The sequence below is a fragment of the Manis javanica genome, chromosome 15 (assembly GCF_040802235.1).
Source record: "Manis javanica isolate MJ-LG chromosome 15, MJ_LKY, whole genome shotgun sequence".
Classification (NCBI taxonomy): Eukaryota; Metazoa; Chordata; class Mammalia; order Pholidota; family Manidae; genus Manis; species Manis javanica.
In genome coordinates, this window is record NC_133170.1 from 65,912,038 (window position 1) to 65,935,471 (window position 23,434).

Below are 23,434 nucleotides of genomic sequence, written 5' to 3' on the forward strand. Positions count from 1 at the left end.
CGAGTCCCTGCTACTCATCCTCCATTTCCTCCAGTCCATTCTTTAGGCAGATTTGGGGCTATGAACCCCTGTGAAGCCCTGATACCAGCTGCAAGAGTTGCAGACCCCTCCTGGGGACCCTCCCAGACTGCGGGCCTGAGTCCTGGCTGATCCCCTTATCTGCCTATGAGGTTTTCTTTTTGCTGAGGTGTAGAGTTGCCCCCCTGTGTCGTTGTAGCCCCTGTGACAGGCTGTACCCCTCCCATGGTGAGGTGATTGGCACCCGGCCCTGGTTGCTGTCCCCCAGGAGCATAGGGTCTGACCCCTAACAGGGCTCTGAGTATCTGAGTATCTGCACTTGATTCATGGGGCTGTCTGTGGTGGTGTGCTGACAAGTGAGCAATTTGGATGTTCTATTATGGTGATGGAGCGACTGTGGCATATGACCCTGTGCCCACACGTACACTTGTGCTTGGCAGTAGTTACCGACTGCCTGGATGCCAGGCAGAAGCAAGCAAGCCACTGATCCTTAACTGGAAAGGCAGATGGACAGCCCTCCAGCTTGTGAGACATAGAGCAGGGCCACTAGACTAGAAAAGGCTTTCAGGAAGAAATGTACCGGTCGCCAGTGCCAGGGCCGAGTCAGATCCTGCTTGACCTGAGCAAGTGATGCTAGCCACCTTCCCCAGTGGCTCCTTGGGATCAGCAGTGAGCCAGGATGACCTGTCCCTCATCTGTGCTGAAGGAGGTTGTCTCCAGAGCCAGCTCATGCATGGCTCGATAGAGGGCTCTTTCACCTCTGAGTGCCTCCTTGGTGTGTCCCTCTGTGTTGCCGGTGGCAACGTGTGGCAGTCAGACTATCCTACTTGCCTTTAAGTAACTTGCTTTAACTTTGGCTTTCCAGGAGGACGTCAGGCGGGTAGCAAGGGGCGATAATGCACCATGGCAGCGGCCCTCAGAACGTCCAGCACCAGCTGCAGAGGGCCAGGGCCTTCACCGGCAGCGAGGGAGAGGAGCAGGCCCAGCCCAACCCACCTCAGTCCCCTGCCACTCCCTTTGCGCCATCGGCGAGCCCGTCTGCTCCCCAGTCCCCTGGGTACCAAGTCCAGCAGCTGATGAGCAGGAGCCCAGCAGCCGGGCAGAATGTGAACCTCGCCCTTCAGAGCGTTGGACCAGTGGTGGGTGGGAGCCCTCAGATCACGCTTGCACCTCTGCCACTGCCCAGCCCTGCCTCTCCGGGTTTTCAGTTCAGTGCTCAGCAGAGGCGCTTTGAGCATGGGTCTCCATCATACATCCAGGTCACCTCACCGCTGTCCCAGCAGGTGCAGACTCAGAGCCCTACCCAGCCCAGCCCGGGGCCAGGGCCGGGCCTGCAGAGTGTGCGGGCAGGTGCTCCTGGCCCGGGCCTGGGCCTTTGCAGCGGCAGTCCCACCGGGGGCTTTGTGGACGCCAGTGTGCTGGTGAGGCAGATCAGCTTGAGCCCATCCAGCGGTGGGCACTTTGTGTTTCAGGAGGGCACTGGCCTCACCCAAGTGGCACAGGGAACCCAGGTGCAGATGCAGCATACAGGGACTCCCATCGCGGTCCGGGAACGGAGACTGTCACAGTCCCATACACAGTCTGGGGGTACTGTCCACCACCTGGGACCTCAGAGCCCTGCGGCTGCAGGCGGAGCAGGCCTGCAGCCCTTGGCTAGCCCCAGCCACATCACCACAGCAAGCTTGCCACCCCAGATCAGCAGCATCATCCAGGGGCAGCTGGTCCAGCAGCAGGCACTGCAGGGGCCACCACTGAGCAGACCTCTGCTGTCTGGGGTGGGGGTTGGGGTTGGGGGGGCTTCGGCGTTCGGGATGGCATCCCCACCCCCACCCACCAGCCCTTCCAGGACCACAGTGCCCCCTGGCCTCTCTGGCCTTCCTCTCACATCTGCGGGCAGCATGGGGGTGAGAAAGGCTCCCAAGAAGCTGGAGGAGATCCCCCCGGCCTCCCAGGAGTTGGCCCAGATGCGGAAGCAGTGCCTGGACTACCACTACCGGGAGATGGGGTTGCTGAGGGAGGCCTTCAGGGAGTGCCTGATCGAACTCTTCTTCTTGCAACACCTCCAAGGGAACATGATGGACTTCTTAGCATTCAAGAAGAAGCATTATGCCCCGTTGCAAGCTTATCTCAGGCAGAATGATTTGGATCTGGAGGAAGAGGAGGAGGAGGAGGAGGAGGAGGAGGAGGAAGAGAAGTCTGAGGTCATCAACGACGAGGTGAGGCACGGCAGGGTGGTAGCTGGGCCGTGGGCGCTGCCAGATTTGAGCGCAGACGGCTGTAAATTTAACCTTTGAGGCTGGGGGTTTTAAGCTGTGGTTTCACAAGGACTTGATCCAGGAGTAAACCAGAGGTGATTTTTCCTTCCCTCCATGGAAGGGAAGGCTGTCTGAGCCATTGGGCAGAAGGTGCAGAATGGCACAGTGGATGATGGTAATTCAGAACCAAGTGCTCTTTTCAGAACAGGGTTGGCCAGGTTTGGAGGCCTTTGGTGTGGCCTGACCTGGCTCCTGCCACTGCTGGTTGTGGGGGTCAGCTAGCACTGAGGTCAAAAGGGATACTTTCTGGCTGGGCTTCAGGTTCACATTTTACTTACAGAGGTCCACCTGTTAAAAAAACGATGAACGTGGTTTTTAAGCAACAGATTTGAATCACTAGCTTTTTATAGCATATTTGTCATAATTATTAATCAGAAGGTACAATTGTATGGCATCTTTATGATTAAAGTACAGTTATTATGGCAAAATATTAGAATTTTCTCATAATTTAGATGTAGTCTTAGATTTGAAGTCATATTTTAAATTCACACTTTTGTAAGTATCTGTTGAATGATATTTAAGGGAGAATCTTTTTTAGGTAGTAGGACTTAGGGGTTCCTGGGCTGGTTACTTAATAAATCACCCAGTTGAGATCTCTTAACACCATAGCAGTTCCTAAAGTCCTTTAATTTGTACTTCCTAAAACAGCAGCTCATCAAAGCGGTGGGCGTGAGTGAGGAGCGCCGTCCCGCACTGTGCTCTGTGCCGTGTGTTGTGTGGTGCACACTATGTTGGTGGAGCTTATTTTGTTTGATGATGTAGCTGAAATAACTTGACTCTTTGTCAGCTCTTCTCCTGCAAAGAAATCAGCCTTTGGCAAACAAAAGCTGGTCTCTTTGCTCAGCTGCCCTCATTGATAATTATGGATGTATCTGTGTGGCTTTGCCATTCTGTGTTTTCCGTAACACCCTTTTGAGGATGAACCATTTTTATTTTCCAAAAGGTTTTTATGATTATTTTGAGGATTTCACCTCTATTGCCATGAAATAGTGAAATTCAGTTCTCTTTATGTTTGTATATCAATGATGTCTGTAGGCTCAGTCCCCCTTATCTGTGCTTAGGAAGGAAAATAAGTCCCTTTTTATAACTTCCTGCTGAGATAGACCTTTGTAATTCTGACCCACATGTAGTAGGGAATGGAGAGGCTCTGTGCAAACTGCCTATGAGGTTAGGGCTTTGTTAATTTGAAGACTGTCTGCCATTTCCATTTTTTTAAATTAAAAGTTATACAAAATCTAAAAATACTGCACTTGTGACTGAAATTGGAGTTCCTGCAAGATTTGCAGCTGAGTCAAGTTGTTATGTTATAAATCTGTCATAAATCAGTGCAGTGTCTTTTCATAGGATTTGATGCAAAAATACTTCTTTTTTAAACCCCAAACATCAGTGAGCTATCAGCAATAACATTCTAACAACATTTTGAGCAGTCTTAAAAATTATGTTGCCTTTTTTTCTCAAAATATCTCCTCTCAGGTAAAGGTTGTGACAGGAAAGGATGGGCAGACTGGTACTCCTGTTGCTATAGCAACCCAGCTTCCTCCAAATGTTTCTGCTGCTTTTTCATCCCAGCAGCAACCATTTCAGGTACTTTTCGATGGTTCTAAAATGTAGTCTCATCCCAAACTTTTCCTTCATCCAGATATTTTAACCTTCAATTTACTATTTGCTCTTCAGCATTTTTTTCCAGAGCCCATTCCTTATTTTAAAAAATAAGAAAGTCTTCCTGCATATACAATTATAAAATTAAATTGCATGATTAAATGACAACACAGATCTTAATGCATTCTTTTTTTGTGTTGACCTGTAATGCAGTAGTAGCTTTCGCATGCTTGTCATCTAATACTTATTACAGTCCTGTTGAATGTGTGCTCAGGATTCCTTGTGTGCTGTGTTTTAAATGTTGCTCTTCCCTGTGTCTTCTATCTGTATTTTTGAGAATGTGCAAAAAAGAAAAATTAAAAAAAAAAGATTGAAGCCGATGATAACTTGATGTTTTCTGTAGCTGGAAGAAACACTGAAGTGAAACACCTCTGAAAGCATCTGGATTGTAGGATGTTAACTGAATGTAAAATATTTAAAATATTTTAAATTTTTAATGATTTTCTGAAAATTAAATCACTCAATGTTACATTAATAATGCCAAGAACCTAAAAGTACAGGTCAGATTCTAGTAGTTTGGGAAGAGATTTTGCTTGGTTCAGGAATCAGTTTAATCTTTGTGGTGATGTTTTAAACATTTTTTTATTTTTAGTTTTGATTTGATTTTAAGCATATATAAAAGTTGAAATAATGGTTTAAAGACCTCCTCTTACATGCTGTACCCACATGCACCAGTTGTTGGCTTTGGGCCACTTATATTATTCTCGTTCTCTGTTTCTGTCTGTGCACACACACGTTTTCCTCTGAGCTATTAGAGAGAGGGTGTAGACATCACGTCATATGCTATTATATCTGAGGGTGCCAGGAGGCATTAGGTAAGAGTATTGTCTTGCCTGACCACAGCAGAGTCGAATCAAGAAGGTCTGCAGACAGAGAGCAACAGGACTAGCCACAGCTCTTAGGTACCTGTGTCTGTGTCCCAGTGATCGCCATTTGGGGTCACCCACTGTTTCGTTGGTGGTCTTTAATACCTCTTTGGTCTTTAAGCTGGGTTGCTCCTCAATCTTTGATGACCTTTACATTTTTGAGGCATACAGGCCAGTTGTTTTGCAGAATGTCCTGTGGTATGGGACTGTCTGATGTTGCCTGGTGTCTGATTTGGGTAATGGCTTTTTGAGAGGAACACACACAGAATGATGCTGTGTCCATGTGTGCCATGTCAGGTGGCCAGGATGGTCCACTGTGACCATGGTGAGGAGGATGGCATTACCAGGCTTTTCCAGTGGAAGTTCTTAACTCTTGGTAAATGTTGAGCAATTAGGGGAAGATACTTTGAGACTCCGTAAATATCTTATTAAACTTTGAACCACTAATTCTAGTATTCATTGATGAATCTTGCCAGAATCATTTACTACCTAAAAGACTACAAAGTGGATTGTCTAATGTCATTATTCCTTCGCCATTTATGAGTTGACATTCTGCTGTAACAATGAGCTTTCTTTTTTCTTCTGTTCATATATTTATACATGGATTCTTATTTTAATAATGTGTTATTAACAGTATTATTTGTTTATTTAAATGTACTTAATTCAGTGAAATTCACTCTATTGGGTCTCCAGTTCTGAGTGTTGACAGACACTTAAATCTCCATGGTCAGGGAACAGAGGAGTTCTGTTGCCCCCTACCTGCCTTGTCCTCACTACTGTGATGTCACCTTTTACAGTATCCTGCCTTTCCTATCTGGTTTCTTTCACTGCATGTGGAATTCATCTACTCTTGTTGCATTTACCAATAGTTTGTTTCTTTTTTTGCTGAGTGGTATTCCATTGTGTGAATTTCCCTAGTTTGTTTTTCCATTCATCTTTGAAGAACATTTGGGTTATTTCTATAGTTTTTGGCATTTATGAATGAAGCTCCTCTGAATGTTCATATACAGCCTTTTTGTGAACACAGGCTTTCATTTCATTTGGGGAAATGTCTAGGAGGCAGATTGCTGGGTTGTTTAGTGTGTGTTCAGTTTTGTAAGAAACTGCCAAACTTTCTCCAGTGGCCATGCCACCTGGCATTCCCACTGCAGTAAGGGTTGTTCTTTCTGTTTTGCATCCCCCCACACCGCACACTTGTCCTTACTTTTCTCATGTAGTCTTTCTGATATGTGTACAGTGGTTGTAATTTGATGATTGGGATTTCACTGAATCTGTTGACCAGTTTGGGGAGAAGTTGCATTTTGACAATACTGACTTTTGTAGCTCAGAAACATGCTGTGTGTCACTATTTATTTTGCTCCTCTTTGTTTCTTTCATTAGTGTCCTGAAGTTTTCAGCATGCTGATTCTGTATACATGCTGTTAGGTTTATACACAAGTATTCAGTTTCCTATGGTATTGTAAAAGGTACTTGAAATTTTTTTTTTTTAGTTCCTTGCAAGTATGTAGGAATACAATCGATTATTTTTTTTTTGGTTCATTTACAAATTTTTTTTCTTTTTTTTACAATTGATTATTTGAACTTATATTTAACAGCCTTGCTAAACTCATTTATTAGTTTTAGGAGTCCTTTTGATTCCATGGGATTTTCTATATGCAAAATCATGTCTGCAAAGAAAGCAAGATTTGTTTTTTCTGTCTGTATACCTTTTATTGATTTTTCTTGCCTTATTGCACTGACAAGGACTTCCAGTGGGATGCTGAATGAGTCAGTGAGAACAGGCATCCTTACTCCATCCTGATATTGGGGGAAAGCATTAGGTATGATACAGGTTTTGTGAGGTCATTTATCAGGTTAAGGAAATGCCTTTATTCCTAATATCTATCATGAACAGATGCTGAATTTAGTCAAATGCTATTTCTGCTTCTATTCACATGTCATGTGATTTTTCTTCTTTGGTCTGTAAAAATGGTGAATTATGTCATAGTGGAGGTATAACTTATAAGCAGGGAATACTCAGATCTTAGGTGTTGTGGTCTGCTGATTTGACAGGTGCCAGGTACCACCACCCTTGCCAAGATGTGCACCTGCATCAGCTGTCCTTACTCTACCAGCGGCCATCTGCAACACCCTTCCTGTACTGTTACTGTTTATTTTGTTGCCTAAATTACCATATTTAACCAACTGGAGCGCCTTTACACTGGCTCTAGTCTACTGTTGAAACAAAGCTTACTTTCTGGCACAAAATGTTCAGGGTTCACCTTCATAGTCCTTGGTCCAGTTCAGGGATCAGTCATTTCTCCAAGGAGCTGGTTCCTTTTGGTAGGGAATAAATTTGAATCTTTTATTTAGGTTCTTCTTGTAATGAGTTTGATACAATTGAAGACAGGATTTCTTAAATTAGAGATTGTCAGAAAATTTATTAGTGGGGCATCCTTCCTGTTAATGCTTAGAGGAATGGAACACACTAATGCATTTGTAGACCACATTGATAATTATTTGCATAAGAACAGTGGGACAGTGGAAGGCAAGGAGTGCCTGTAAACAGGAAAAAGATGTGCAATCTCCACCATGATGCAAGTCCTGCCACTCTAATTTACTGTCACACTCACCTGATTGCCAGAAGTTAAACTGGACAGTCTGTTGATGTGGATTAGTGGGATTCTCATTGCTTCAAATGGGAGTGTTTTGTGGGAACATTTGGAGACACTGCCTGACTTGGAAAAGGTGATCCTGGGTAGACCCTTTACCCAGCAAGCATGCTGTAAGGACGACCTTGTATTTGTGTGCCAGAAAGCATGCACAGCAGAGTTCTTAGTGGCATTATGCATAGTGGCCCCAAGCTGGAAAGAACTGAAGCGTCCACCAGAAGTAGGGCAAATCAGTGGGTGGTGTAAATTTGTACAGAGGATGCCAGTGAGGGACTGGAAGTGCAGATGAGCAAACTGCAGTCACACCTGCATCTGCAGGAGTGGGGCAAAAGTGGTCACAGGAGGTAGGAGGTGCAAGTCCCTTCAGGTAGCGCTTACTGGGAATAAAGCCAAACCAAATACCATGTGGAGCTAAATCTACAGTTGTTACCCCTGTGCAGGTTCTCATACTGTATAGGTTGCCTGTGCCTTAGTTGGGGAGGAGATGCCTGCATGGGGTCCCCAAGGCACGAGTGACAACTTACTGCTTAAGCCTTGTGACCAGTGAGTGTGTGATGACTCTTTATAATTACTCTTTTAAACTGTGTATGTGTAACTTTTTCCACTTTCCTTCTCAACACTTTATTATGACAAATTTCAGAGAAAAGCTGAATGAATGTTCCATGAACACCCATATCCCACTGTTGAAATTCAAGATTAATTTTACTATGTTTTTAGAATCACATACATATGTTTTATAATTTCTTTTGTATATATGATATATTTCACTAAAAAAAAGTTTAAGAGACTAAAAACGGAAAACCAAGGAGTCTCCAGTTTGAATTACAGATCTTTGAGGCAAATGCTAACGGACGTCCAAAGGAAATAGGAAAATAGAGAGTCTGTTAAAAAAGAGTGAAGTGTAAAACATACTTTTTGTTTTCTTTGGGGAAAAGAAATCTCAGTATGAGTTTTATTATTTACAAGTTGTAGAATTTTTATACTGACTAATGAAGTTCTAGAGAAAAATTCAGAATTTTATGTATTACATATGTATTACTTCCTGTCTTCTTCCAGAAGGTTCTGAGGTAGTAATATTGCATGCAGAGGTGTTGTATAAACAATAATATTTAATATAGACATACACATTTATTTATAAAAAGAAACATTCTAAGGAGAGAGTATCTTTTAGTGATGTTCCTATTAGAGAAAATGAATAATTATCCATGATTCCATCATCCTCATACACACATACGTATATTTTATGTCATGTGTACGCCATTCCTTAGATTGTGTATATACTAGCTGACACAGTGTATTTATACTTTTTATAAAAATTTTGTTTAATAAATAAGTATGCCTTATGTTTGTTTCACTTTAATAATTCTCATTTTAATAGTTCCTGATACCTCATCATTTTGAGGAGGTGTAATTCATGAAACCCTTTTTCTAATTTTAGGTTACATTCTATTTAGAATAATTTTCAGCAACATTAGTGAATCAAGCAAGCCTAAGTGTCTTTATAGTGCTCGCCATATACTGTCATTTGTTTTTAGCTAAAAGTGCTGCTAGTGTTTTCTGTGGCTCCAGTTTTAGTATATAGCCTTGCTAGCACTGCTAAGCATTCTGAAAAGTTTGTAAGACTTACTCTTAGGATGAATTTCACTTTTTGCAAGCATTTACAGGGTTTCAGAATAAACTAGTCTATTGGTGATTAAAGTCCAGATTCTTGGTGTGCATGCATTATTTGGTCTACTTACCAAGGGCTTTGAGGCTGTACTCTGGAGCCATTATTCAGTTGTATACAGAACAACACCATTTCATTAGTTACTTAGATGGCAAAAAACCACCTTAGTTGGAGATTATTTTTCTGAGATTATAATGTTACAGAAAATGAATAATTGTAGTTCTGTAACCTACCCCAACTGTTGTTTTTTAATCCTTGCATGTGTCCCTGTTCTGGGTATAGTTGAAAATTTGTGAGCTTAAACAGACATGTGTTCAGAGAGAAAGCTTGAGAGGCTTTTCTATGTCTGTGCTTGCCTCCAGTGGTTGTTGCCCAAGGTGGAGCTTAGGGAGACTTCTTTGGAATCTGAAAGTGAGAGACCAGAGCCCTCTCCACTTGGACAGGGTGTCCTTTGAAGGTCCTCAGGCCACTACCTCTTTCTGTCCCCTTTGTCTTTCCAATGATTGCCCAGCCTTATAGATGACACAAGTCCAGTTATTTACAGTGTGTTTGTTTCAGTTGGGCAGCAGTTTACTTCCTAGGAACCACCAACTACAACCATGGGTCTTAATTTCTTTCTCTGGAATCACATGTCTGTTCTTCTTCCAGGTGTCACATGTTATGCATCATCTTTGCTGCAAGCTACACCCCTTGTGCCTGCAGCTGTTCTTTTTCTTGGTGTAGTTTCTAGACTCCCTGTAAATTATATTGCCTCCCATAGATAGTCTGTTTTGTCTTTGTTTCTCTTAAAATGGACACCCAGAATTCAATTGCCATCAAAAATATCCCTTTTCTCTGTTTGTTTAAAAAGAGTTCTGATAAATCCTTGTTGATTAAAATCATCTTTGTATTTTAAAGACAGCAGTATCTTCCTCAATAAAATACTCATGAAGACGTATAAGCAGTCATTCTGAAAGCCAAGTCAGGGGTGATCAGTAACTTAGAAACAGAGGTTGAGCAGGAGGACATTCACCCCTTGATGATCTTCGTTTATCAATGTTTCATGTGGGCATCCAGTCTTCTAGCACCGTTTTCTTGAAAAGACCATTAATTTCCTGGTGCTACATTGGACCTTTAGGGGATGACATGACTATGACTGTGGGGCCCCCTGGGCTCTGCATAGTTGTCTCTGACTGTCCATCTTTACACAGTCCCACTCTGTCCTGATGTCCATCTCCGTTTTCTCAGGAGTCTGTTTCAGTGCACTGATTTCTGCATCCCTCTCTGATGTTCAGCCTAGCCAATTAATTTTTTTATTTCAGATATTTTGTTGTTCAGTTTTAGAATCTTCATTTGGTTCTCTTTTTTAATAGTTTCTTTTTTTCTGCTAGGATTTCCTTTCATCCTTCATTACAACCTGTTTTCTTTATGTCCTTGAGTATATTTGTTGAAGTCACTATAAAATCCTTGTTGCTAATTCCAGTACGTGGGTCATGCGTGGGTTGGCGTCCATTGATTGTTTTCTGAGTATGGCTCCTGTTTTCTTGTTTCTTTGTGTTTGGAATAATTTTGAATTGGGTTTTAGGTGTTGTGAATGATAGGTTGTAAAGACTGAGTTTTGTTATATTCCTCTGAAGAGTATTGATGCTTTCACAGTTAGTTTATGTAATTGGATTGAAACTGTAAACTCTGTCTCCTGGTTTACCACACCTGAAATCTCAGTGTGGTTATGTTGGCCTGTGCTTGGAGTCTTTGTGTATGAGTGGTTTAGGAGGCAGCTGGAGATCAGGGTGAGAACTCCTGTTTCCAGCTGTCTCCTGTGACAATTCCCTGTTACTTACCTCCGTGTGGTTTCCTGCTCTCCCTGGTGGTCTTCAAGCCAGTAAGGCTCTGTGTATTTCTGGGTCTGAGCTGGTCCATGTAGCACAGACTGGGGCCTGCTTGCATGCCAAATGCTGGAAACTAGAACTCTCTCCTAGTTCCATTCCCTTCTTGCAAGTACTGAGTCTCATCCTGCATACCTTTTATCTGCCTACCTTTTGATATTTTTAGTATTTCATCTAACATTTGTTTATCTAGAGTATGTTTGGTCCAACAGGAAGTACTTGACCATTACTGGATGCAGAACCTTTTATCAATTTCTTTTATTAAAAAAAAATTCTTTTGATTATGTAATACTTGTTCATTGTAGAACATCTGGAAAATTTAGAAAAGTGCATACACACACACACAAATTGTAAATCACCTGTTACCCTATACCCAGTGATAATCACTTCACATACTGTATGCTGTTCAAATCATCCTTTTCTTTTCTCCCTTCCTCATTAAATGTCAGTGGAGTGTGGGCAGTGACCTGCAGCATGGCCAGTCCTCGGGCCTGTGTCCATTCCTCAGGCTGCAGGGGTCAGCAGCTCCCCACAGAGCAGCTACTTTGTGTAGGCATCTGGAACTTTTGCATTTAAAATACCTTGTGAAGTAGAGTGGATATAATTGGATCATTTAAATGATTCTTAACTACTGATGGTTAAGCAAATCCTCACTCAGTATTCCTACTGTCACTGCAAGCAAGTGATGTGAAAGGTGGAAGGGCCTTGATGCTGCCAGTTTTTGTCTGTGCCATTAGCTTTTCCTTTGAACAGTTTAAATAACCTATATGTGTTTTGCATAGTATATACCAAGTAGAGTGCTAATCGTAAAAATATGAAAATCCAAGTCAATTAGATTCTTATTCATTGGGGCTTTAAGAATCATTTTCCATTAGGAAGACAACTTGAATCTTTCTTTTTATTATTCAGCTTTTGTGTTTTGGGAGTTAAGTGATCGCAGGTAATGTGGCTGGTCAGGGGGGCTCAAGCTGAGTCTGAGATTGATGGCTACCATTTCCAACATTAGTGCTTTACTGTCATCATGTGCAAGGCCAGTTTACTTTTGAAGGACTGTAGCTATACACTGATCTGAAGTTCTGCTTAAAACCAGAGTAATGTATCTTTTACAAGTCCTTTTTTTTACTTCAGAGGTAAGTTAGAACATTATATATGTGTATTTAAATATATTGGATAGATAGTATTTCTCTTATTAAAAAGAAATGAGTTCAGTGTTTGGAACAGTTATGATAGTTGTAGTTTATTTTCATTCTCGCAGTGAACTGAAATTATCAAATCTCATTTTTTCCCTTTCTTTTTCAGCAGCAAGCTCTTGCAGGGACCCTGGTGGCAGCGGCTGGAAGTGCGATAGAGACGGACCCTTTTAAGCGGCAGCAGGCGGGACTCCAGGCAGGTATGTTACCGAGCAAGCCTCGGGGTCCAGGGCCCATTAGCTGCCTTCTTCCACAGCATAGTGGCCACGTCTCTACACGTGAGCATGAAGGAGCTCAGTGGTGCTTAGTTTCTTTCTACTTTGAAAGTTAGCTTTTGCAGACTGTTGGCTGCAGGAATATTTACATGAGTGTTTGTATTACTGCCGTTGAGTAGGCTGGGTTTTCTGGGTGCCTGATGGTGAAAGTTGAGGCCATCTGCTTCTTCATGTTATTCATTTTCTCAAACCAAATTTTTCTTTGAAATTATAAACTTAATACACATTTTATATGAAAGATTCAGATTGTTCTGAAGGGTATAATTTAGGGCTACCTCTGGTTTGATACTCTCTCTGCTCCCTACTGCAGAAGTAGCTGCCATTAGTTATGTCCACACTCTGTGCACCTATGGGTGTCGTTCTGTGTATGAGATTCCAGAAGAACTGGTTTTGGGCTATGTACACTGCCATGTCTCTGATACTGACTCTTAGTCCGGAGCTCCTCCTTGGTGGTGGCTGTGTGTTATTGCATTGTACAGTGGCTGGTCCTTTATTCGTCAGGACCTTGTTAATGTTTGTTGGTATCATCACCTTTTCTTTGTTCTTAACAAAGGATTGAATGTCTGGTCTTGTATTGTTTTCTACATTTGTCAATACGTCTGAAGGAAAAACTAGAAACGAAATTGCTAGATCAAAGTGTGCACAGTTGAGTACTGGTGGTGCTATTCTTCAGAACGATAGGCATTGGCAGTTCCTGGTTCTCTTACCTTTTGGCCATCTCACTAAGTGTGATCAATCTTTCCATCTTTGCCCCTGTGGTCGGGGACTTTTAGGTCTTTGGGTGTGGTTTTCTTCAGTATGGTGAGGTTGCACAGGTTCTCTCCTGCTTTTTAGCCATTTGTGAGCCCAAAAACACTCCCGCCCACGTTGTGTGTCTGGCTGCTGGCACTGCTCATGTTACTGTGTCAGCTCTCTGAATGTGGAGTAAGCCAGCCTTCTGTGCCTTGAGTGTCGCAAATATTGTCTCTTAGGTTGTGGCTTACCCTTTGCCTTTTATGATGCTTTTTCTTACATTTGCAAATTTTTAACTAAAATAAATTTTATTTATCAACCTTACCTTTTATGCTGTCTGGACTTTGGTTTATGTGTAGAATGGCCTCTCTGTTCAAAGAGTATAAAAATATGTATTACACATTTTTTTCTATTACTTTTGCGGCTTTATTTTTACATCAAACTTCACCTTTTCTGAAAATTATTCTAGAGCAGTCTAAGAGACCTCGACTTGAAGTAGGTCACCAAGGCGTAGTTTTCCAGCACCCAGGGGCGAGTGTGGGAGTCCCTCTTCAGCAGCTAATGCCAACTGCTCAAGGTAAGACCCTGCACCAGAACGAGCTCTTTCAGCTCAGAACAAGCCAGTGCATGAGGGTCTTAACGACCAGTGTCAGACTAAAATGGTGTGTAGCCAAGGTAGTAGATTTGAAGTGGTTTCTGAAATTGGGATGTTTTTCTGAGTCTCAGTAGTACACTGAGAAGAAACCCCAGGAGATGAGTTCTTGTCTCTGCAGTGGAGATGCATGTTGTGCTGTCCTGGAGCTTCTGGTGCTCATGCCTGTGTCTCCTTACTTGCTGCCGTGTAGGGACACCCTGTAGTTACTTGATAGCTTTCCTGCTTGGTGCTAACATGCAAAGGCCAAGCCCTTTCTTTGCTTTTTCTGTGCTCATTTGTAACGTGAGAGCCAGTATAACATGCATCCTCTGCCAGTTAAATCTCCCATTTGTGCTGTAACAGCTCTGAATGGCAGTTCTGTGAGAGTGCCAAGTGGGAGCTCTGGTCCTTGGTGAGAGCTTCCGACTCTGAAGGCACCCTGGGTTCCTGTCTTGCAGGAGGGATGCCCCCTGCCCCGCAGGCCGCCCAGCTGGCGGGACAGAAGCAAAGCCAGCAGCAGTATGATCCGTCCACGGGGCCCCCGGTGCAGAACGCTGCCAGCCTGCACACGCCGCCCCCGCAGCTCCCGGGCAGACTGCCCTCCTCAGGCCTCTCTGCCGTGTCTCTGCCACCGGCCCCGCAGTTCCCTCAGCCACAGGTGGTGGAGCCGCAGGTGCCACTCCACATGCCCGTGAAGACCCAACAGCCAGATGCCCCAGTGCACACGCCACCGCCCAGCCGAGCTCCCACTTCTCTGCAGCCCGCCCAGCCAGCCCCCCACGCGCTGATGCCTGGGAGGACACAGGGGCAGGCCTCTCTGCTGGCGCCCCAGCCACAGGTACTCTGTGCCCCGGTCTGTTGGTGGGGCCTGGAGAGGTGCACTGGTGGGGTGGGGTGTACACTGCAGGCACGCTTTCTCTGAGTGGTTTCTCCTCTGCTTTGCAGCAGTTGGTAATTCAGTAGTTGTAATTGTTTTGGCTCAGTAATCATAGTTATTATTATTAAAATACCAGAGAACTGCATAATTTTTATTGCTGCCCTCAGGACAGGGAGCTGAGTGAAGGATGTTGTGTTCCTGTCCCACTCAATATGCCAAATAGTATGGGCAGGTGGCAGAGCCCAACTTACCAGCATGGGATTGGAGGTTTGGGGATGGCAGGCCTTCTCTAGGCCTGTGGAGCCAGCCTGCCAGCGGGGGCTGGCCCAGCTCCTAACTGTTCCCAGGCTCCCTCCACCTCCAAGGGCACCTTGCCCCGTCTGGATAGTCTATACTCTGCCAAACATGCACGAGGCATTCCTTACCTGGCTTGATACACACTCAGGTATTCATAATGCCCCACCTTCTCCATGAATTCACTTACCCAGATGCCTTTTTGAAATGATTACAGCAAACTGCTTGCCGTCCTAATAAGGAGGTCCCTGGAGTACGTGCTGGGGCCTACTTGGGCCCTAAAGGGGTTGCAGGAGGTGCTTTCAGCAAGCTCCTGTAGCAGGGTATGAGCGAGCTGCTTCCTGTCACTGTCCCTCTCACCCACCAACCGATTTCTTCGGGCGCTTGCTGTCCAGGTTCTTCCTAGTTACTTGCTTCGTGGTAGAGTTTGTTCTTACCTAAGGATGAGATAGCAATGCCCAATCATAGCTGCCTTGCATGCTCCACTCCTGCAGGCCAGGTGCTGTAACTTTATTTCCTCTGCCCCCAGCCCAGTGAGGCAGGGTTTCTACTCTCCATTTCACCCATGAGAGGACTGAGGCCAAAGGGGCTAATAACTTGGCAAGATCATGGCTGTGTTTGCACCCTCGCTGGTTCCAGAGCCTTTTGCACACCCACCCTGAGGAGGAGGCCCTCCTGCCAGGACAGCTGAGCTCTGCTAGCAGCACAGGGCTTTTCCTTGGCTCTGTCCGCCTGCCCTGATTGCTGACAAGGACCCTTTCTAAGAAGCTTGTTACCAACTCACTAACCTGTACTTCCAGGTGGGGTCAGGGCTGGCACACTTACTCTGTGAAGGGCCACAGCAGGGCTCTAGGCGCTGCAGGCAATGTGGTTGCTGTCAAATCACTCAGCTTTTCTCGTGGGGACAGAGGCAGCCCCAGAGCGTGCCATCGAGTGGCCCATCAGAGCTTTCTGTCCAGAAGCGTGTGGCCAGCTGTAGTTGACTGACCTGAGGTAGCAGGAAATTACTTTAGATACAGATTCAGAGCTACTTGCCTTGAAAGACATTTCCTTGGATATAAAGAGGGTGCCTTGTCCACTTCCCAGGTTACATGTGTGTCCTCAGGCCTCTTATGGTGTTGCGGTACCTCGCTTTCCCTGCTCTCTGATAACCCCCTGCCTCCTGACAGGATTCCTACATGGGTTTAGCTTGTCTTTTGTGAAGGTGGGTGGGACTCTCTGGCCTTGCTGGTCTTCTGCTTGTCTAGATGTGATCTTGGGGTGACAGAGCAGGGTGTTTCACCTTCAGCCTGCCCGTGTGGGGGTGCCTGCAGAGGAAAGCACAAGACAAACATTGTTGTTTTTTGTTAAAAAACTTACATACCTAGAAATTTTAGTTATTATGCAGAGGAGACAGAGCTGAAATGGCAAAAAAAAGGGAAAACATGACATGGGATGAGACACTGTGTGAAAACATGTGGGTTCTCAGCCTGATTTTGTGGGATGAAAGGGTCTTTTATTATTATTTCTTTTTGAAGTACAGCTGACACACAGTATATTGGTTCCAAGAGCACAGCACAGTGACCTGAGAGTCAGGTGCACTACTGAACGCTCACCACACTGAGCGTGGTTACCATTCCACCACAGATACTGCAGTATTGTGGACCATTCCCTACACTGGACCTTGGTCCCCGTGATTAATTATCGTATAACTGAAGTGTGTCCCTCTTTATCCCCTTCCCCTTTTTCTCCCATTCCCCAGACCCTCCCCTGTCACAACTACCAGTCTGTGTTCCCGAATGTGTTTTGTTTTTAGATAACACACATAAGTGAAATCATATGGTATTTGTCTTTCTCTGGCTTTCTTCACTTAGCGTTAATGCCCTCTAGGACCATCCATGTAGTCACAAATGGCAGGATTTCATTCTTTTTTATAGCTAACATTCCATTGTATGTATGTATGTATATACAACTTTATCCATTCACCTAGATGGACACTTTGGTTGCTTCCATATCTTGGCTATTGTAAATAATGCTGTGATGAATATAATGCTGCATATGTGCTAAATATAGGGGTGCATGTATCTTCTTGAATCAGTGATTTGGTTTTCTTTGGGTAAATTTCCAGAAGTGGAATTACTGGTTCACATGGTATTTCTGTTTTCAGTTTTTTGGACCCTCCATACTGTTTTCCACAGCGGCTGCACCAGTTTACATTCCCAGCAACAGTGTAGGAGGGCTCCCTTTTCTCCACATCTTCACCAACACTTGCCATTTCTTGTCTTTTGGATAGTGGCCATTCTGACTGGTGGGAGGTGATAGCTCATTGTGGTTTGGATTCTCATTTCTAGAGGACATACTACTATATTTTGCAGACAGGGTTTAGTGTGTTATCATGGTTGTAAATGTGGTTCACTTGCTCCCGTTGCTGTGGGGAGGGAAGTATTGGGGCGTGCATGTCCCTGGTGGTGCTGTCTTTGGCATTTGGGCTCTGTGAGGTGCACTTAAGTCTGGTCTTCACTTGCTTGACTGTTTTCTACCTGCTAGACTGTGGCATCGAGACCTCCTGTGGACCCTGCTCAGCCCTGTCAGCGGCCCCTGCCCCCTTCCTCCTCTACCTCGTCCATCATGCCTGTGAGCAGTTCGGGCCTGGGACCCTCCCCTGCACGGGCTTCCCCAGTGAATAGACCCTCCTCAGCAGCCAGCAAGTCTCTGTCTCCAGTCACCTCTCGGTCTCCAGGGGCAGCTGTGTCAGTTCCCCCAAAACCGCAGAGCCCAGCTCAGAATGCTACCCCGCCTCAAGACAGTTCTCAGGATAAGCTGGCCGAACAAATAGCACTGGTAAGTGCACTGAAAATTTTTTTAGGGCTCATGATGATACAGTGAATCCCAACTTGTAAAGTGCTTTGGGTTTTAATTTCAAAGGATGAGAGAGCTTAACACCGAACCCAGTAGAGAGGACAATTGAACATGGTCTGTGATCAGTAGAAACCATGATTCAAGCCTCGTGGTTTGACCTGTCCTGCAGCAGTAGGTACATGTGGAAAGTCTTTTCCATGCAGGCTGTAGGTGCAGGTCAGGTGGCAGGCTGTGGGTGCAGGCCAAGGGGCTCTCCATCAGCGCTGGTCTCAGAGCTCCTAGGATGGTGCGCACAACCCAGCACTGAGTTGGTGCTTGGTGCTCTGGGGGTACTGAGGGGTTGCCTTGCTCAGCTTTATTAGGGGATCAGTGTAGGGCTCCCAATGCCCAGCTCCAGCAGTGATTGTGCTGGCCAGTTTGTGTCCTCTTCCTCCCCTTTCCGATGGTTTTGGAACAAACCTCAGGCAGGCTTTATTTCCTTGTGAATACTCTGCTGTACATGTGGCTTGTGAGTTCTGTGCCATGATTCTGAGATGGGGTGGGACTGTTGCTTCGGCTTTTTCTAAGGCTGCTCAGAAAGGATTGCTTGTCCTCTTACCTTTTTTAGGGCCACTCTGACCTTTGTGTCCAGTCCAGTCTTATCTTTTTAGTAACAGGGTCTCATGAATTAGTGGAAGTCACTTAATAATTGCTTGCTGAACAACTCCCACTCCCTATACTCTTTGTAGGAAAACCAGATCCATCAGAGAATAGCAGATTTACGGAAAGAAGGCCTGTGGTCCCTTAGACGGCTCCCTAAGCTGCAGGAGGCCCCACGCCCCAAATCTCACTGGGACTATCTGCTAGAGGAGATGCAGTGGATGGCCACCGACTTTGCCCAGGAGAGACGGTGGAAGGTGGCTGCTGCCAAGAAGGTAGGTTAGCAATGATGCGGCAGCCATGGCTCTTGGTGTGCAGTGGGTGGTGCCGTGAGTGGCGGTGTCTTGGACAAGCTCTCCAAAGGCTCTTTGACCCCAGTGCATGTGCAGGCTGTCTTTCTGGGGAAGTAACTGTGCCTTCAAGGGGCATCGTCATCTGCAGTGGGCATGGTTGGGCACTACGTCTTCCCTGCTGCTGCTTGGTGTGTTCTTAGGCTCCTGTTCTTGCCCGTTGCCTGGCAGCCAGAATGAGGATGCCTGCAGCCCCAATCCAGGCTGGTGCTGGGCTTGGGCCTGGGGAGGCTAGGGGGCTCCAGGCTACCTGCCACCTGCTCTGCCTGTCATCTGGCCCACTTTCTCTCCAGCTCTGGCCGAGAATCTGTGTCCACCTTGCTTGTCCCAAAGCGGGCACCCAGCCCTAGGAAGACCCCTCTAGGAGGTGCCCCTGCCAATGCCAGAAAGGTGGGAAGTGACTGCCGTCCAGACTCCCAGGCCCGGATGTGGGGCAGCTGCCCTCCTGTGTGTGTGAACTGCTCTGGGCCTGCTTCTCCCTTTCACTGCTACCCACCTTTGCTCCTTGGGCCCACATGCTTCCTCCTTATTTCCTACCCTCTTGGGGCTGAGGTGAACCCTGTGTGTACCCCCACCCTGTCTACCTCCTACCCAGACCTCTCCCTGTTGCTTTCCCTGCTCAGGTTTAGTAGAGAAAGGCCAAGACCACAGGAGATTGGTGGGGTCTAAGTGTAAAGGATATTGGGGTCTGGATTAGTGGGTGAGTCAGATTCCTGAGTACTTGAGGAGAAACCCAGATTGCTGCTTGTGTGCTTCCTTTTCACAAAGAAGATGGTCCTGAGTGCATGGACATGGGGCGGAGGAATTGGGTGAGTGCTAAGGAGCAGGGCTGGGGGCCACTGAGCCATGGCTGTGCCTGCCGCTGCCCTCCTACCTGGGAGACAGAGCAGAGGCCTGAGCAGGAGGCTTCCTGTGAGGGGTGTGCACCCAACAAGGTGAGGTCCCACGGGTGCTGTGGGGGGAGGCGGCCTGGCTTTGGCATGTGTCTCGCCTATAATCTGGCCAGCAGCTGTGCTGTGCTCTGGGCTCATGTTCATTCAAAGGTACTCTGTGGCACCTTTTGAAGTTAGGAGCATGAATTCTGGAAAGCATTTTGGCAGTTTAATGCAAAAGCCTGAAAAAATGTGACTTATCCCAACTCAACCTTTTTCATACCTGGGGATCAAATAAATTTTTCTTCATTCATGCAATGGAAACAATGCCCATTAAAAGTGATGTTGATCTATGTTTATTCGTGGGAAGATGTTAATCATATATTAAATAGGGAAAGGATTGTAACACAGTGTGGTTTTCCTTTTTGGAGAAAAATATGTGCACTTAGTGGAATAACAGCTTCTAGAAGAGTGGAGCAGAATGCTGGTTGTGGTCTCGCTGGCACCGGTGTTGCCCCAAGTGTGCCCTTGAGCGGGTATGCTTGCATCTCTGTGGACTGTGCACGCTTACGGGCTGAGGCGATTTCTAAGAAACTTTGTCTTATGGCACGACACAGACAACCCAAAGTTGTTGAACTGTCATTACCAGCTCGTGAGAACTGTAGTGCGTCACCATGAGGAAAAGAAGGCTCGTGAGGAGCGGGGGAAGAGGGAGGCACAGGACCGCCTGAGACGGATCGCTGCTTCCACAGCGCGAGAGATAGAGTGCTTCTGGTCAAATATTGAGCAGGTAATTCTGGAATTTTCCTGCTGTCCTGAAAATCCAGGCTGAGTCGGTTGGCCAGGCTGCCTGCTGGCCATGGCCTGAGGCCAGGTGCACATGGGGGCCAGAGCCACTCTGCGCGTGCTGGACACTGGCTCCCTGGATGACCTGGTTCTTCCTGCCTGTCTGTTATGGCTGCCCTCCAAGCAGTCCTTGTGGGGTTAGCTTAGATCATTAAGGCAGCTCATTTCAGATGGCTGCTCTGTCTCTTGCTGCCTTCTCAAAAACACCCCGTCGTTTCACTGCCTGATAGAATTTGGGCAGGATGCAGTTAGATACAAAGGAAATGAAAGGTACCAAACTGAAAGCTGCTTTTTGAAGCAATTTGAAGCAAGGTTGGCATAACTGCTTTTAGAGTGTGTATTTTCTTATACAGGACTAATGTTCTTTCCATCCTTAATAACAGATTTATTTGCCTCCTTGTATTTAGGTTGTGGAAATAAAACTACAAGTAGAATTGGAAGAAAAAAGGAAAAAGGCCTTCCACTTACAGAGAGTTTCCAGGAGAGGTATGACACTCAAAAGGCTTGACCCTTTTGGAACTGTACTTTATTCCGAATTTCTGCTCACAGGGCCATGAGCAATGTGTGGATCAGATGTCTGGCTGGCTTAGCATCGTGTGTCTCTATGTGGGGCTGTACCAGCAGTATACTTCAGTCCTTGAGATTTGCTATTATGAGTCAGCACCCCCAGGTTGATCAGTTTTGGGGCACTCCCAGAATTGAGGCTCTGAGCCTGCCCATGAGGCTGGTCCCTGAACTGTGAGGTGAGCTCACTGAGGCATTGGCCCTGTGGGGTCCCTCTGTACCTGGCCAGTGCACTGCCTCTGCAGTGCATAAATTATCTATACAAATCCTGAAAAAGAAACTGCTGTTTAGCTCCTCTGTCCCTCTCTGGATGGGAGACGCCTGGGTTTCTGCAGAGCCACCAGCACACTTTGTGGGTGGAAGGGTTCTGTTGTCGCCCCGGTTACCAGAAGGGAGAAGGTGGAATTCATTTTTGCTGTTCCTTCCTCTTGGAGAAGAGCCCCCAGGGTGTGGCCCCAACAGGCATAGAGGATATCATCTCCACAGTTATAGTGAAAATGAGTCATGTTCCCTGTCTCTTTAGGAAAAGAGTCTCGACCCAAGGGACTTGATGCATTACCGGAAAATTTCCTGGTAAGTTGAGGACTGTTGCTGCACTGTGTTAGAGAGTGGAGATAGTGCAAATGAGACATGGGGCTTGGGGAAGCAGGATTAGTCATTTTTGGAGAAAATTGTAGACTATGCATGTTCCCTTTCATTGTAGAAGCAGTCTATGTTGAGGAAAGACTGATTCTTTCTAGTTTTAGGCTCTGTGGGGTGTTAACTTGGCACCCTGGGAAGATGCAGCTGAGCCCAGCACCCTTCTTTCCTTGATGGGCTGGATGGAGCTGCATGCCTGTCATGGGCCCCCAACTGCTCTCTTAGGTGCACATGGAATACCCTTCTCTGCTTCAGTTCCCGTCTTGTGCTTTAAGGTCTCATGTATGCAATTTATTCTGTTTCAGGGTCTGGGGATGTCTGGAAGGAAAAGGAAAGCCAGCACATATTTACCTGATGAGGAAGGTTGGTCCTGCTGGTGGCCTGCACCATCTGCATGGCTGTCTGAAGGTGTGCTGCCCACTCAGCACTGCCAGGGCTAGAGTGTCTCCTGGACCAGAGTGTCCACTGGGCTGGTGATGGTGTCTTTGGGGGGTGGTGGGGGTTTTGCAGGAGGAATGAGGAGTTGGCTTGGGGGAGGGAAGTGCAGGATTGTGTGTGCTAGGAGAGGCCTAATGTTGAGCTGGCTGCTGGGAGAGAGGATGGGGGTTGGTGGGAGAGAAGGTGCTGTTCTGCCTGCAAGACCCCAGGGCAGGACTCTCGCTAGGATGGAGGGGTGCTCAGGGACACAGAGCCAGCTGCGGGCTCCAGGGGCTTTTCTCCGCCATGGGCTGGGCTTCTACTGGGAGTGAGTGCAGGTGCACAGGACAGGAGTCAAGCTGAGAGGTGGGTCTTGCTGGAATAGGCAATGACAGGTCCCTTGTAGCTCAGGCAGCCCTCCACCCTGCGTCTTCCTGCAGCAGAACTCTGCAGGCAGGCGTGCCATGCCTACCACTCCAGGTCAGCCTGCGGTCCACGGGTTCCTGAAAACCAGGCTGAGTCCTCAGACAAGATGTAAGACAAAGCCTGCTGCCTGTATCCTGCTCACTCAGTAAACTTTCATTTCCAAATTGAACCTGAGGAACTAGACAAGCGAGTCTTGATTCTCTTGTAGCTAAATTGTTTCTTAAGTAGTAGAAGAGGCAGCCAGGTGTCTCATTGACATTTGGCTGTTTCAGTGGATGACGAGGAGGAGACAATCGAGGAGGAGGAAGCCAATGAAGGGGCCGTGGACCACCAGGCAGAGCTGTCTAATTTGGCCCGAGAAGGTAGGCTGCACGTACCTTACTAGGAGAACCCCTAGCAGACTGAGCCAGGCCTAGGCCCCACGGTGCACTCCACTGCTGTGGGGCCATGTCCTGGGTGAGGCCACCATGGTGTCACCCCTAGGCTGGGTCTCCCCTCCCTGCATACTCCTGAACACGCTGCTGGCTTCAGGTGTCCAAACTTCGTGTGTTCAGGATCACACCATGGGCTCAGCACTTGCTTTATTCAGTCAGCTCAGCCCTTCTGTCCCTGAGTTCCATCCATATTGTTGAATTTTGCTATGAATTCACTAAGTCTCACTGCGAGGTGGTGGTCCACGTGTGGACATGTCGCAGATTGCTCACTGTGTGCTGGGTGGGCATCTGGTGGGCTCCCCGCAGTCCTGGCCACCCATGTTCCCCATGTACTTGGGCAGGCATGGCTCCGTGGGGTGGCAGCTGT

General features: G+C 46.4%; 1 protein-coding gene across 27 annotated transcripts in view; it reads left to right on the forward strand.

The window, feature by feature from the left end:
* Positions 1–23,434, forward strand: part of EP400 (E1A binding protein p400) — a 101,787-nt gene that overhangs the window by 13,865 nt on the left and 64,488 nt on the right. For 14 of the 27 annotated variants that reach the window (XM_037014117.2, XM_037014119.2, XM_037014118.2 and 11 more), the window contains 12 exons: positions 884–2,234; positions 3,807–3,917; positions 12,340–12,430; positions 13,707–13,814; positions 14,330–14,709; positions 17,569–17,862; positions 18,609–18,794; positions 20,391–20,531; positions 20,995–21,073; positions 21,675–21,724; positions 22,096–22,198; positions 22,906–22,995. In XM_037014117.2, coding sequence (XP_036870012.2) covers positions 915–2,234; positions 3,807–3,917; positions 12,340–12,430; positions 13,707–13,814; positions 14,330–14,709; positions 17,569–17,862; positions 18,609–18,794; positions 20,391–20,531; positions 20,995–21,073; positions 21,675–21,724; positions 22,096–22,198; positions 22,906–22,995 — 2,953 coding nt within the window. In that variant the 5' untranslated portion in view covers positions 884–914. The remainder of the gene's footprint in view (positions 1–883; positions 2,235–3,806; positions 3,918–12,339; positions 12,431–13,706; positions 13,815–14,329; positions 14,710–17,568; positions 17,863–18,608; positions 18,795–20,390; positions 20,532–20,994; positions 21,074–21,674; positions 21,725–22,095; positions 22,199–22,905; positions 22,996–23,434) is intronic. The other 13 variants (XM_037014127.2, XM_037014129.2, XM_037014142.2 and 10 more) reach the window with 11 other exon arrangements.